Consider the following 15,612-nt stretch of genomic DNA (forward strand, 5'->3'; position numbering starts at 1 on the left):
TCTTTTAATCTGAATATGGTATTTTGGATTATTGTCCAGCATTATTTTTCTTATGTTTTAAACATTACTTTATGTTTTTTTTTTTGTTGTTCTTATTTTGTTTTTCACTTTGGTGAATGCATGTTTATTTAGTTCTGTCGTGCAGAAACATTGTTAAATTAAATCCCAATAACAGGGAAAAGGGGATTAATGAAGCATATATTTCTTTTTTTGTTTAAAACATCGGCCAATTATGCCAGTGTATGGGTGTGTGAGAGCGTGGATTTACGGTGCCTCTGTGGCTTTAAAGGGGTGGTGGTTCGTAGAGAGATAGCACATAGGTTTAATTTAGTCGCTGGGAACATATCTGAGCCCAGAGCAGAGCCTCTCTCCTCTTCCACTCGTGTCGCCTTTAACAGCTTTCCAGACGTTTCCCAGAAAGCTGCTCTCACCGAGTCCGGAGTGATGGGAGGTTCGGCCCCCGCCGCGCATCATCATCATCTTCTTCTTCTTCATCATCATCACCATTCCTTTTTTCACGCAGACAGGATCTGATCAGCATAATCACCATGTTTTCTCTTGTGACAGAGGCCGAGACGCGACAGAAACTGCTTCGCAATGTGAAGAAGGAGGTTTGTGACATAGCAAAAAAAAAAAAAAAAAAAAAAAATTTACGGTATTATTAGGGTACTTCTTTCTTGCTCGTCTGTGTTCGTGTTTACCGGAGCTTTAAGCAATGAGTGTGTATGTGTGTGTGTGTGTACGTCGCTCAGCGGGTCTGGCAACCCCACAGGCCTGTTTATGATAAACCTGGTAGGTTTTTTTCCCCCCCTTTGTAAATAGATGTGGATGTTATGATCCCAAATAAAATCGCCCCTGCCCGTTTCCTGGTGAAGGCTGGATTGGCGTAAGATGTTGATGATGACGATGGTGGTGATGGTAATGATGACGATAATACAAGTGATGATTGTAAATCGTGCACTTAAAAGAAACCATGCACCGATTTGTCTCTTTTATTGCAAGATCTGCATTTAAACAAGAAGATAATAGTCCATAAGAACACAAGAACCATGTCAATGCTCCAAGCTTACAGCCGTGACCTTGCCATCTGCTTAATTTTAGATGTTCCAAACAGCTGCACTATTCAGGCAGCTTGTTTGTTTTTGGACAAAAAGCCGTGGAACAAGGGAGCCCACACTGCATTCAGACTGATCGGTGACTCTTTGCCTCCCTAAGAAAATACAAAAATACAAATGTGGGTTTTGTCCATGCCTTACAGAATCTGGTACCTGCAGACTTGTTTCTTTGCGTTCATGCTCGCCCTCACCTGTGACTCACCGCTTCTTAAAAAAAACACACAAAAAAACAATCCATGACTCTTGTATATGATTCTGCAGCTGGGAGGGGCTGAGCTTCAATACATATATTTGTACAGGTTAATTAAGACACAGAAGCAGCAGTCTTATTTATTTATTTTTGTTTATTATGCCTAAATTAGAGGCAAACAAACCCTAAGCTGTACTTATTATGTGCATTAATGAACTGAACCACAGTTTTGTTGGATCCCTTTCTTGCAACATGGTATTTGCTGCTGAATATATAATGGCATGTAGTTTTGCAATTAGAGGTCCAATCATGACACATAAACATGTAATACATTATAATTTACATTCAAGCCATATATACTTTTTATTTTTCATGCTATAGGGACAATCACAACTTACTCTGACTTGGAAATGCAGCAATTAGCTTCCATTGGGTGGTATAACGTTTAATGGTTGAAATGCAGATTCAGACTTTGACATATTCTTCTATTTTCTAAGTAAAAACTGTCTTAATCCAGTAATTAAAAGTTTTAAATACCAAAAAAAAGGGCAAAAATTGACCTTGCAAAAGTTCTCATATCATTTACCTCCTTTCTCCACATTTTGTCCCTCTACTTTAGTGCTTTATTGGAAAATGCATGCAATAAACCAAAACAAAGAAATGTATGATTGTTAATCAAAAGGAAAAGGATACATAGCTTTCCAAGTCTTTCCACCAGAAGCAATCCGTAAGAAGTAGAAGTAAATAAAGTAAATAAATGAAAGAATTACAGCAGGGTCCACTTGTTTATAATAAAACATGCTTGCCTTAAGTCTATAGCTGAATTGAGCATGGAGAGATTTTATGCATTGAAACTATCATGCACACAAAAACACACTTGATGTCACAAGCAACCTCAAATGCCTTAAAATGACAGAGGATTTCGCTGACATAGTGCAGTTATTTCAGTCTGGATAAAGCAAAACATATCTTTTGCACTTTGCCCTGGGAAGCCTGCACATTTTGACAGATGGGAAATGAACCAAGGAGTCTTATAAAATCCAGTTTTCATGGAAATTCCATTTAGGAAAACCTCAGAAAATATTTTTTTGTACTCTGATGATAATTCTTAGCTTGCACAAGCTAAGAATTGGAATTTTATTTTCCAGGAATTTTATTTTCCCATAAAATTCCAGTCCATTTTATGGGAAAATGGACAGGAAGAACAGAATTTTGTGGGGGGTTTTCTTTCCGTTGTAACAGATTGAAATGTTTGTGGTGTTATTAGATAATGCGGGAGACATGCATCTCACATGTGGTGGGCAGACCACCAGAAAATATATCTTGCAGAGCTGCAGAAAAGCTGAATTGCTTGACTTATCCTTTTGAAGGAAAACACCAAATGTTGATATAAGAGATTTAAAACTGGCAATCAGAGATATTCTCAGAAGATAAGGATACTGTTTCCATTTTACCATCACCTCCTGTTGTGTTTGCTGATATAGCTGTCTCTCGTATTCATTCCAGAATCTTTGGCACAATTTACAGTGCTATGAAGAACTGCTTCTATCCTTTCAAATTTGTTCCTGTTTTAACCATCACTCTTACATTTTTCAGATCATCAAATAAATCTAAATGCAAAACAAAAATAATGCAAGCAAAATACAAAAGGTAGTACTCTGAGGTACAAAAACAAGTCTGCCTCTGATTAGCACAACAACATAAAATCTGAAGGTTTTTTAGGGTGCTGGAGTGACCTAGTCAAAGTGTGGATATAAATCAGATCAGAATACTTTAGTGAGACCTAAAAAACTCACTCATACTTAAAAACACTCATGTATGACTGAATTAAAGAAATTCTGCAAAGAAAAGTGCACAAAGCATCCTACCTGGGATGTAAAATCATATTATATTTACTAAAGGTATCTTTGTTAACACTTTTAGGTGTAACAAAAGCTGTGCTTTTCTCTTCTTTAGGTGAAGCAAATAATGGAGGAAGCAGTAACGAGGAAATTTGTGCATGCAGACAGCAGCCACATTATCTCCTTCTGTGGTAAACATCTCTCTGCTGCTTATTTTTATTACCTTGCAACCTGCAGTGACAGCTACTCCTTTTGTATGGCAACACTCAAGATAAATAGAATAAAAATATATGGCTTGGAAAAATAAGTAGGCAACTTTTGACCTGCATTTTAAAACCATGGACTTTAAATGACAGTATTTTCTACAACACTACAGATGTGTTAGGCAATCTTTAGGAGGTTGCCCACAACCTCCTAAAGGTCACGCGCAATTTGTTTAGGCAACACAAGTCTGTATAGTTTGTTTTCTATCATTATGTCCATCCATATTTACTAGGATGGGTGGGTGGATAGACAGCTGCAGTGTATATTAAAGCAGACTGACACCCATCAAAGATGTTGATGCTAACCAGGAGTGAGACATATGTGATTCACCTTTCTCATATCCTAGCAACCATAGACAACCCAGATTTCAGTGTATTTTTCCTCGTCCAAGCTGCACTTTTCCTTCCCATGTGCTTTTTAATGAAAAAAAAAAACAAACAAAAAAAAACGCAATGGGAATGAAAATACTTCAGACTTTCAGAAACATAAACCTTATTGTTCATGAAAAAACAAATGTGCGTAATTAAATAAACTGGAATATTCGTACTGATCAAAGCTGTGCGTGTGATTGTGTTTTTATAGCTGTTGTAGAGGCCTGCGTGCTGCATGGACTGAAGCGTCGAATTGCAGGCCTGCTGTGCAGTAATAAGGTCGCTGCACTCTTTATGAAGGTGGGAAAGAGCTTTTCTCCTGCTGAGGAGCTCTGTCGCAAGGTCCAGGAGCTGGAGCAGATTATTGAAAACAGGTGAAACGACTTCAGCCTGCCTTTATTTCTATTTACTTGTTGGTACTCTTTTAGATAGATTTGATACAACCTTACCATGAACTGAAAAGTGACGTCAATATGCTTTTTTTCATTGTTTGATTTTGAGCATTTATCTTATTTATACAACAATTTGGCGTATGTTTCATCATGCAGACACTGGGAGTTGGTGAATTAAAAAAATAAGACGGAGTTGTTTAAATCATTGGAACTGAGGTCCTTGATAAAGTGGGGGGAAAACTAACTGCAAATCATTGTGAACACAGTATTTCCCAGATTAAACATGGTGGTAGCAGCATCATGTTGTGAGAATGGATTTCTTCAGTGGGAACGGGTGGATAGAGCTAAATATATAAAATATATGAAAAATGCTTTAAGAAAAGCTGAGGCTGCAGAAGAATTGAGAATGGTGTGGAGCTTCAACAATTAGCCACACACTTCACAAATCTGGGCTTTGAAAACTTGAAAATTTCACACCACACTTTTCAGATTTTTATTCGTAAGAGTCTTACAGAGTCGTTTCTTTACACTTCCCTACAACACATTACTCTGTGTTGGCCAATCACTTACAATTCAAGTAAAACACATTAAAATATGAGGTAATAACATAATAACATTTGAAAAAGTTCAAGGAATAAAAATACAAATGCAAGAAAAACATTTTTGGGGAAGATATTCATGTCTATATACATATACTTCTAAAGATAACTATTTTTGAGGTTACATTGTCCCTTCCCCCCTGTACATAGATTTTATCATTGTGTTTCTTTTTCTGCTCTTTAGCAAGCAAAACATTTCGTCTCTTAGTAACGACCGCAGTCGGCAGTCAAAGTTGCCCAACCTCCCTCCTCAGGCTCTGAAACACCTGTGGATTCGAACAGCTTTGATGGAGAAGCTCCTGGACAAGATTGTTCTGTACTTGGTGGAAAACAGCAGGTATTACATGTTAAATATTGCATTTGTAGTTGAGAGTATTGCTCTTTGTATACCAATATTTGCTTAGGTTTCTTTTAGTGTTTTGTTTCTATTTTATATGTATCCAAACTTTCTATTTGACGTTTTATTCAAAATTTCACTTGATTTTCAATATAGTGTACCTCAGCATATGTTTTTTAAAAAAAATTATGTGCCTATATTATGTATTGTAAAAGCTTTTTAAATTTTTTTTTTACCAAAACTGTAAAACATTCTGCATGTGCAAATTTGTTTTCACATTTTGCCTTAGTGCATTTTATGATAAAGAAGCCATGCTGATGGATCCTGTGGATGGACCAATCCTTGCATCTCTACTGGGTACTTTCCCTCATTGTGCCAGTTTTTAGCTTAGCAAATAAATATTAAGAAATATTTAAAACAACTAACTTAATTTTTCTAGTTGGGCCCTGTGCACTGGAGTACACCAAAGTTAAGACGGCGGACCATTTCTGGACAGATCCATCTGCTGATGAGCTTGTACAGCGGCATCGAATCCACAGCAGCCACTGTCGGCAGGATTCTCCCTCCAGAAGGCCCGCCTTGGTATGAAGTTCAGAAAGCTTATTCTTCCCATTAACGTCACCACTATTTCAGTAGGTTCACACTTTATGATTTCTCCTTGAACTTCCAGATCCAGAAGAGACAGTCCAGTGGTAGCATGGATGATCGACCTCTCACATGGGTGAGAGAGTATGTGGAGTCCCTCCACCAAAACTCGCGAGCCACTCTTCTGTTTGGGAAGAACAACGTTCTGGTGCAGCCGGTGAGTGTCTTAAATCAGTGCAACAGCACCTACATAGCTGGGCAATCACACTCTGATGAGAAATGTTGCTTATGCTTGCAGAGAGACGGCATGGAGGCCATTCCAGGATACCTTTCTCTTCATCAAACTGCAGATCTCATGACTCTGAAGTGGACTCCCAATCAGTTGATGAATGGCAATGTTGGGGAGCTTGATTCTGAAAAGAGGTCAGAACAGTATGACAGTATGGTATTACAGAAACGTTTTTTTTTAAATAATACCGTTGACTGGTTTCGCCTTTGTATTTCAGTGTTTTCTGGGATTATGCGATGACAATTCGTTTGGAGGAGATCGTGTATCTTCACTGTCACCAACAAAGTATGCTAATTCCCCTTTAGTTTTTGTCCTCCCCTCCAAATTTCAGCTATTTATCTATATGTTGGTGATTTCCTCAGTAAACAGTGGTGGTACTGTAGTTTTGGTGAGTCAAGATGGAATCCAACGACCTCCACTACATTTTCCCAAAGGGGGTCATCTGCTCCAGTTTCTCACCTGTCTAGAGACCGGCCTGCTACCTCACGGACAGCTGGACCCTCCACTCTGGAATCAGAGAGGAAAGGTTAGCACAATGTAACCTAACCAACTTTTAATGTATTTTTCTCTGAAGAACCCAGATATTCTTAGAAAACTTAGTTCAGATTAGTTTATTTACTTAGCAACAGTTCATATAAAATGTGACTATCAAGTGATGTTCAGTTCAGATCGACATTCAATTAGATTGATTTAAGCTGTTCCAGTACAATCCAACCATATTGGTCATACGGGTCAGGCAAATAGCATCAAGTTTTTAACTTGGCAGTTATGTGTGCATGCGGTGACAGCAGAAACAAACGTATCCGTTTTAACAGGATAAAAGAGAATAATGGGCATAGTTAACAGTAGCAACAACTCAATCAATACCTTCACCAACAAAAGAAGCACAATAAATGTCAGCAGGACTGAGACAAGCTGACTTTCTGTGAGAGAGGAAACAGAGAAACTACACTCAAGATTATACAAAATGAACACCACTAAGTCCTGTCAACGTCTGAGTCTGAGGTACTTCCGGTGAAACCGAAAACCAAACAGCAGTAAAGGTTCACTGTTTCAGTGGCTCTATAAAACATTTAGACAAGAAACAAACAGCTAATCACAGGAACACTCATCTAGCAGTACTTTCTTTAGGACAGTAAGACGAGAGAGTACACAGAGTTATTAGAACCTATAAAAATAGCTCTGCTTTTGGTGAGGAAAGCGGCATATCCAAATACACCAGTAGATTTTGAAGATCCGACATTTTTGGAGTCTGACTTTTTTTTATCCTTGAATAATTTTTGTGTCTGTCCATGACAACATAGTGTGTGGTTTAGATAGAAGTTTCCAGACTTCTAATACCTACAGCTAATGAGTGAAATATCTTTATTTTAAGAAACAAAACATTGAGTCTACAAAATTATTTGTTCTTTGGTATTTTCTAATAGAAATAGCAACAAAAACAGCATAAAAATAATTGCATAGCATCCAGAAGTGCTTGAAGATGTAATTAAGAATTGATTTCTTGTTAAGGTGTTAATTCCTTGAGTTTAAGAGCCTTTTTGTGTCTGAGTGATTCCTGAGCAGACATTTGAAAAGGTTGATTTACTGGACTGACAGTCAGAAGAAAAGAGCAGTCAACATTCACAGAAAAATTTCAAATGACTTTTACAAAACCTGGACAAATGTTGAGGCGAAGGTCGGGTTCAACTAAATCAATTATACAGACATCAGGGAACTATACATGTTCCACGTATATTTTCAAATGAGTTAGGTTTTTACTCTGTCTTTTCTACAGGGAAAGGTTTTCCCCAAACTGCGTAGGAGAAGTCCCCACAGCTCTTGTGATTCCGTATCAGATAAGGAAGAGGATGAAGCCACTGATTATGTGTTTCGGATCCTCTTCCCAGGCAATCAGATGGAGTTCAGTAAGTGTCTTTAATCTTCTTAATCTGCCTCCTAGTGATGACCCAATAACACATCATTAGAGATTACGGCTGAGATTACTTGGCTCTTTTAATTTGATCTCAGTTTAGTTAAATGATTTTCCCCAGGCACACATATTTCTAATTAAGTTCATTCTAATTTGAAAGTGCTGCAGTTGTCTGTTTATTGTCTGTATTAATTCCCCATTATAGTCCTCTTTACAGCATGGTACCTTTGCACAGCCAAAAAGTTATTTATCTGCCTCATCTCCATTGTTATGCTCTGCTCTGATTTGTGTCCCTCTTCTTTTTTCAAATCTTCTCCTAGCAGTTTGAAGACATTAACTTTATATCCAAATTCTGTTTGTGTTTCCCCTTCTGCGAGCTTGTTTTTGATGCTGATTAACACCGAGAGGAAATGATAAATGCTCCTGTACTGTGCAGTGCCTCCTGAGATGATGGATCAGGGCGTTACTATGTGGCAGCCAACGCCTAGAAAATCCTCCTGCTCCTCCTGCTCACAGAACGGCTCGTCTGACGGCTCTTTACCTAACGGCTGCAATCATGAAAGGTGAATACGCTCAAAAGACTGCCTACAATTAATATTCAAATCGTTTCACTTGACTACACTTTCAATTTTTACAACCCTGCCAGGGCTCCTATAAAGCTCCTTTGCGACACAATGAAATACCAAATAATCTCTCGAGCTTTCTATGGATGTGAGTATTAAAAACCAGTCCTGCAGATTTAAGGGAGAGCAATAATTTATAATAATTTTTTTTGTCTCTAGGGCTCGCATACTGTCGCCATTTATCCACAGTCCGGACGCACCTTTCTGCTTTGGTGAACATCACTATAGTTGATCCAGGTATACCGTGTCATGCTAGAGGTGGTCTCTCTGTGGAGGTTTGGGAACGTTTTCTAAAGGACAGCTCTGTAAGGTTCCCATACGCTCAACTGCAATAATGTTTATTATTTGTACTGCAAGGCAATTCATGAAAAAACAATGTCTTTTGTTAGGCTTTTGAGGAAAAGGAGATACACAGGCTTGTGTATTTTGGTGGCGTGGCATCATCACTTCGCAAGGAGGTTTGGCCCTTTCTGCTGGGACATTATCAGTTCACTATGACTGAGAAAGCCAGACTGGAGGTATTTCATTTATCCTTCGGATATGAAAGGACACATGTACATATTGGGGTTGTTTTATTATCTGCTTTCACTGACTATCTGCGGCTCAGATTGATGATCGAATGCGAGCCTTGTATGAACAGACAATGAAGGAGTGGCAGGGCTGTGAGGTCATAGTCCGTCAGAGAGAGAGGGAGAAGCACGCCGAGGCCCTCGCGCGATGTTCCTCAGGAGCCAGCGTAGAACGGGGGCCCATACAGCGGGACTCCACCATCAGCACAGATGTAAGTTTGACCTATGCACATTTAATAAAATGCCACAATAGGGAAAAAAAAAACAAACTTGAAAGATTATTTACACCACAATGCAGAAATAATTATTTTTTTCTTGTATGTAATTCTTCCACTCTAGTCATCTCTGAGTAGCAGCTCAGACCAACAAAACGCCCACTCACACAGTGATTCAAGCAGCAGCGCTCAGGTACATTTTCTGTTGGTTTCAACTCAATTGCTAACCATCAATTAATAAACAAATTTGGCACAATATTTTTTTTAAGTCTCTAAAATGTTGTAGTTAAACTTAAATCAAAATATATCTTCTGTCAACTACTTCCTAAAAGTAGCTGAAGTGAGATATTTAAATAAAACACATAGCATTTTACTTAAATTGTTCAGTGTCAGGAGTAATTGACATCAGACCATCTCACTTTTGGATCTAGAATGATTTTCTTTTCTGCTACTTTCATTTTTGGCTTCAAGGTGTTTGAATCAGTTGAGGCCGAACCCATGGCTGAAGGAGAAGAAGTGCCGCCAATTAGCCTTGTGAAGACCGCAGAAGGTTCACAGCCTTCCACCAGTGAATCCGCCATCCTTGCTGTTCCAAATGAACAACCAGTTCCTGATAGTGCTACTGTACCTGAGTTAACAGGAGAACCTGCAGCCAAAGCATCTGAAACTGTCAGTGAAGAAACTGTCGCAGTATCAGACCCAGCAATCAGTGAATCTGCTGGACAAGATGTCAGACTCCCAGATCTTGAGGAAGAAGCTGTGATCCAGAAGAATGAGGTAAAAAGTGAAGATGCTGCAGAGACAGGAATAAATAATTCCAAAGAGACATCTGCAGCTGAGAGTAAAGAGCCCGCGACTCATGAAGTTGTAAAAGAAGTAGACATGAATACGAACGTGAAGTCAGCTCCAGAAAACACAAATGTCCTGAAGCTGGAAACCGAAGTGCACAACGAATATTTCCAAGCACCTCCACTCGGAGAAACTTTGACTCTTCAAGCAAACAAGAGCAAAAATCTGGAAGGGGAAAGCTCTTGTCCAGAAACATTAAGAGAAAAAGATGATTCCCAAAGTGACAAAAACCAACAGGATTCTAAAAAACCTGAAAATACAGAAGCAACCGTTTGCGACTTTGCTGAAACCAAAAAAGCCACAGAGATGCAACTTGAGAAACCTGGTTCAAACTCTCCAGTCAGACAAGTACTAAATGCCCTGCAGACCGCCTCAAGAGGCAGCTTTTCATTATCGTCTCACTCTCGGCAGTCCCCAGACGCAGTGGATTCAGACGATTCTCCTTCTGCCTTGGAAATGGAGGATATTCCTGCAGGGATAACATGTGTGACTTCAGAAGACGTTAAGCCCAGGCCTTTGATAGGGCTTGCTGCTCCTCCCATCTCCCTGGCCCAAAGGGACAAAATGGCCTCAGAGAGGCTTGCCCAAGATCATCATCTGGACACGGCATGCAACACCAGTCCTGAGTGTACTGACCTGGGTCTTTCTGAGGAAGAGGCTGAGATGGACAATGTGCTTACTGAACCAGAATCTGCAGAGACTGGAGGTGTGACCAAATATGAAGAATCCTCAGAGGAACAGACCTATTCTGTAAGCATTGCACAGTGTAAAGACATTCTTTACCTTTGTTTCAAACATATACTAACAACTTTGATGTCATTATTTTGTTTAGCAAGAAACACTCGACATGTACTTGATCAACTTGCATCGCATTGACAAAGATGTCAGACGTTGCGACAGAACATACTGGTACTTTACTGCTGAGAATCTGGAGAGGTTGCGTAACATCATGTGCAGGTAAACTTGTTGCACTGCTAAATAAACAACTTGTTTTCTTTATTGTAACAATGCTTCTTCGTAAATAAATATCAGTAAAATAGTTACTTTATTTTATACTTCAATTTTTCTATTGAGTGGGGCTGCACAGTGGCGCAGTTGGTAGAGCTGTTGCCTTGCAGCAAGAAGGTTCTGGGTTCGATTCCCGGCCTGGGGTCTTTCTGCATGGAGTTTGCATGTTCTCCCTGTGCATGTGTGGGTTTTCTCCGGGTACTCCGGTTTCCTCCCACAGTCCAAAAACATGACTGTTAGGTTAATTGGCCTCACCAAATTGCCCCTAAGTGTGTGTGTGCATGGTTGTGTGTCCTGTGTGTCTCTGTGTTGCCCTGTGACAGACTGGCAGCCTGTCCAGGGTGTACCCTGCCTCTTGCCTGAAACGATAGCTGGAGATAGGCACCAGCAACCCTCCTGACCCCACCAAGGGACAAGGGTGCAAGAAAATGGATGGATGGATGGAATTTTTCTATTGAATTATAAAGAAATTTGTGGATTGGGCACCAGACTTGAGTTTGTAGGTTAAGCCAAAGAAAACCTTATGCTTCCCAGTGTGGCTTCAGTGCAACCACACTGGCAAACTTGCAACCAGTGCTGGTTTAAGAAGAGAATGCCATCCCACAGCAGTGTGTGACCACGCTACTCACCAGCATAAGTACGAGGTGTCAGACTGTACTGGTTTTGTACGGTACTTCCATGCACAACTTGGGCCCCTATTTGTTAGATGAATAAATTGTTTGACTGCCATTATGTCTTATTCATTGAAACCTCTACAAAGAAACTTTTCCTATTAGCAAAGAGGATAAGTCAAGTTATTCAAAACTCTCATGTTCATCCTCCGCTGTTCAACCCTCGTATGCATGACCCTAAAAATTGTGGCACTAAAGAAAAGGAAACAGGCTGTCCAAAGGTTTAAGATTTATTGCTAAGAAGATTGCTACAACAAAGAAATAATAAACCAAATGCAATTTGACTTACTATTTGTTCTAAATATACCTATCAAGTTGTGCTTAACTCCCAAGGGCGAAGCTAATGAAACATTAAAAATGTGGTTACCATTGCAGTTACGTGTGGCAGCATCTGGAGACGGGATATGTGCAGGGCATGTGTGATTTACTGGCTCCCCTTCTGGTTATTCTGGATGATGGTCAGTAAAATGTAAAGTGCAAATTAGTGCGCATGGAGGAAACACGTCGGTTGAGTGTGTCCATGTCTGTGTTGGGGAATGTTCACAGAGGTAATGGCGTTCAGCTGCTTCACCGAACTGATGAAGAGGATGAACCAGAATTTTCCACATGGAGGTGCCATGGATACTCACTTTGCCAATATGCGATCACTCATACAGGTTTGTTTCCTTTCTTTTTCAAGTAAGTAATTTTTGTGTGTGAAATGAATTAGATACTGATTAAATTCACTGAAACTTTCAGTTAAGTAGAAGAATCCCAGTGTACACGCTTCTCCAGAGCTGGAAAATAACAATATATAAGGTCTGACACACACTGATTGATTCTCTGGTTCTCCATGGACAGATACTGGACTCTGAACTGTTTGAGCTGATGCAGCAGAATGGAGACTACACTCACTTCTACTTCTGTTACCGTTGGTTCCTTCTTGACTTTAAAAGAGGTGGGAAGGAAAATATTAGAATTGTCCATGCTGGATCATCCAACCTTATCAAGAAAGTATGATTATCAGGGACTGTGTTATTGTTTTTCCAAACAGAAATGGTGTATGATGATGTGTTTGCTGTGTGGGAAACGATCTGGGCAGCCAAGCACACATCTTCTGAGCACTTTGTGCTTTTCATCGCTCTTGCCCTAGTGGAGATGTACAGAGACATCATTCTGGAAAATAACATGGACTTCACAGACATCATCAAGTTTTTCAACGGTAAGATGATGAAGGATGAATACTGAAGCCCTCCATGTTTTGGCTCATTTCCAATCAGGAACTCCGAATTTCGCAACGTTTTCGCATTTTCTGATCATTTTCATGTTGGAGCACCATGTTATGTCCACGTTTCAATCATCTTGCTGTTGATTTGAAACTTAAAGATTTTAAAGTATTCTCCGTATTACTCAATCTACCTTTTGCATTGTGAAAAGTAGATGGATCTACAGGCATAAAAACAGGCCGACAGCAATATACTGCCAGACTAATATAGCCCATTTTCTAGACATAGTGAGAAATTGTGTTACTTTTGCAGTGTATTTAGATAGCTGCTTCAAGCAAATCTTAAAACTGATGCGTAAAGTAACAAATAAATTGCATGGTCTCTGTTTGAAAGGTTTTTTTAAAAAAAAAATTTGATATAACTATGCTGACAAAAATGAAGACTAAAATAATTGACATGTTGTATTTTGCCAGCCAGTCTAACTTCTGCCCTCTATTCTCAGAAATGGCGGAGCGGCATGACGTCCCGAAGGTCTTGATGAAAGCCAGAGAACTTGTCCACCAAGTGCAGACTCTCATAGAAAACAAGTAACACTAACAAGTAACACTAAATGATGCTGCATCCCATGACCCCATGATTGGTGTACAACATTGTTTCAAAGATCCTGGCACATGACGACGTAAAGCATTGGGTTGGAGGTCATTAAAGCTGCTCATTATTCAAACTGTGGTTGTAAAACAACCTCTCACCAGTTGCTCCTCTTTATATTCAGGAGACACAAGCATTGCCAGTAAATTTATTTTTGAAGTGTTATTGTTCACCCAGTGAATGTGCCCCTGTAGATGTTGCTTCAGGATGTTATTTAGCCTTAAACTTTGAAGTTTGTTTTCAGGGATACAGCAACCAAATTCATCACTCTCTTTAAAATATGTTATTCCACCTGACACCACGAGCGTTTTCTCAGAATTGAATTGTAGCTGCCATTGTTAGTCATCTTGTGGAAAACATTATTGTTTATTTGATATTGTGTCACATGAGCAAATGATTGGGTCCAAATTGCATGTAGACATCCTTGCTCTGCTTTCGGACATTGAACACTTAACCTTCTGTCTTGTGCCTCTGATGTGCTCAAGCCTTGAAAACATGCAGACCCCAACTCGGTGCAGCCCAGCATGAATGCACATATTTTGGTTATAGACACGGTTCAAACATTTCCGCTGGTAGCTTCAGCCTTTATTCTTCCTCCCTCCTTCTCCGACATCCCCTGAGCATCGATTTAGAGATGATTCAGCTCGCTTGAGTTTGTACTTTGACTCAGATGTCAGTTTTTATTTCTGTGCAGGCCAGTGCTTCTCAGAAATCCACCTGTTCACCTACAGACATTTATTGCATTCGCTCTTTCTATAAACTTACATAAGAAGCAGCGCTCCGTTTATGCTGCTGTCGGGGATGAAAACATCAGCTGACGACGCTCATTAAATCCAACAAGTGCGGCACCAACAGATTCTGCTTCAGTGCACAATCAGGCGAGTGACGTGAGGATAACTCAGAGGTGAAAAACACGACCGTGCCTCTGCGACACGTTAAACTCCCGTCTTTTGCTTGTACCTCGACAGATTTATTTTTATCCTACCATCATGGTCAAATTAGCCGTCAGGATCTCTTCTCTTCATCTATACCATAACAATATTGCGTTCTTGTTTTCTGAAACACAAGTTTACATGCTCACCACTGAGGCTTTATGTATGAAGAGTAATCCTGATTTTTAAGACTTTATACCCAAAGTATGCATTTCACCATGACTCAAGTTGTTTATTCTAAAACTTGGTTTAATCTTAGTGAAAACATTCAATGATATTTTGAGTTGCTACTGATTGATAAATGCTCATACATGTAGTAGAAAAAGCACAATAAAAAAGTTTTCTTTAACATTTCTTCTCATATGTCAGCTTTCAGAGATGAAAAACCGTAATATTTAATAGAAGTGCATGTCCTTGAGTGCATTATTCCTGGAGATTTTGATCCCAACATATGGACACCTTTTTTTTGAGGGGGAGGATAACCTTAATAACTTGAAAATATCTAAAGATAAACATAACATCTTGAAAAAGATTGGTTTTGTCAGATAAAAATGCCGTTTGTGCTACATCACAATTGCAAAAATATCCAATACACACTTGTGTTGGTTCATTGATGTGGCTTCAGTTCCAGTGTTTTGGTATCACCGCTAACGTGTCCCCATACGAACTAAAAACTGCCTGAATATCGCTTCTTGTGTGTTGCCATTTGTGATCAGAAGATATAAAATGTGTTGAAGCAGATTAATTGTACAAATACTTAGTTGGTACATATTTAATAAATGCAGTATGATGTCTGTATATCAGTTAAGTCTAAATAATGATGAAAACATAAAGCATATTCATGGAAATATATTTATTTTTTTCCGTCTTCTGAAATGGTCCCAAGTATAATTAATTTATTGTGTATTAAAAATATTCTATTTTGCATCTGATGTTCCTTGTGTGCATTTTATGGGAGGGGGGGTAGGGGGGGGACCTGCCAATTAAATGAAAAATA

The 15,612-nt window shown here is 39.3% G+C and overlaps 1 protein-coding gene across 2 annotated transcripts; it reads left to right on the plus strand.

The window, feature by feature from the left end:
• Positions 1 to 193: 193 nt before the first annotated feature.
• Positions 194 to 15,542, plus strand: sgsm1b (small G protein signaling modulator 1b). Of its 2 annotated transcripts, XM_008424225.3 has the most exons (25): positions 195 to 451; positions 568 to 611; positions 3,262 to 3,337; positions 3,993 to 4,155; positions 4,957 to 5,109; positions 5,399 to 5,466; positions 5,549 to 5,691; positions 5,780 to 5,911; positions 5,993 to 6,117; positions 6,201 to 6,268; positions 6,346 to 6,509; positions 7,761 to 7,890; positions 8,332 to 8,458; positions 8,542 to 8,606; positions 8,678 to 8,823; positions 8,908 to 9,036; positions 9,126 to 9,299; positions 9,427 to 9,495; positions 9,774 to 10,901; positions 10,984 to 11,108; positions 12,206 to 12,288; positions 12,377 to 12,486; positions 12,671 to 12,767; positions 12,864 to 13,031; positions 13,538 to 15,542. In XM_008424225.3, exons 1-25 carry the CDS (start codon positions 445 to 447, stop codon positions 13,624 to 13,626), a joined length of 3,783 nt encoding a protein of 1,260 aa, XP_008422447.1. In that variant the 5' UTR covers positions 195 to 444; the 3' UTR covers positions 13,627 to 15,542. The 2 variants fall into 2 exon arrangements, with proteins under 2 accessions (XP_008422446.1, XP_008422447.1); XM_008424224.3 differs by having other exon boundaries at positions 194 to 611.
• The last annotated feature ends 70 nt before the right edge of the window (positions 15,543 to 15,612 follow it).

The sequence above is a fragment of the Poecilia reticulata genome, chromosome 12 (genome assembly GCF_904066995.2).
Source record: "Poecilia reticulata chromosome 12, P_reticulata-male-v2, whole genome shotgun sequence".
In the NCBI taxonomy this organism is placed as follows: domain Eukaryota; kingdom Metazoa; phylum Chordata; class Actinopteri; order Cyprinodontiformes; family Poeciliidae; genus Poecilia; species Poecilia reticulata.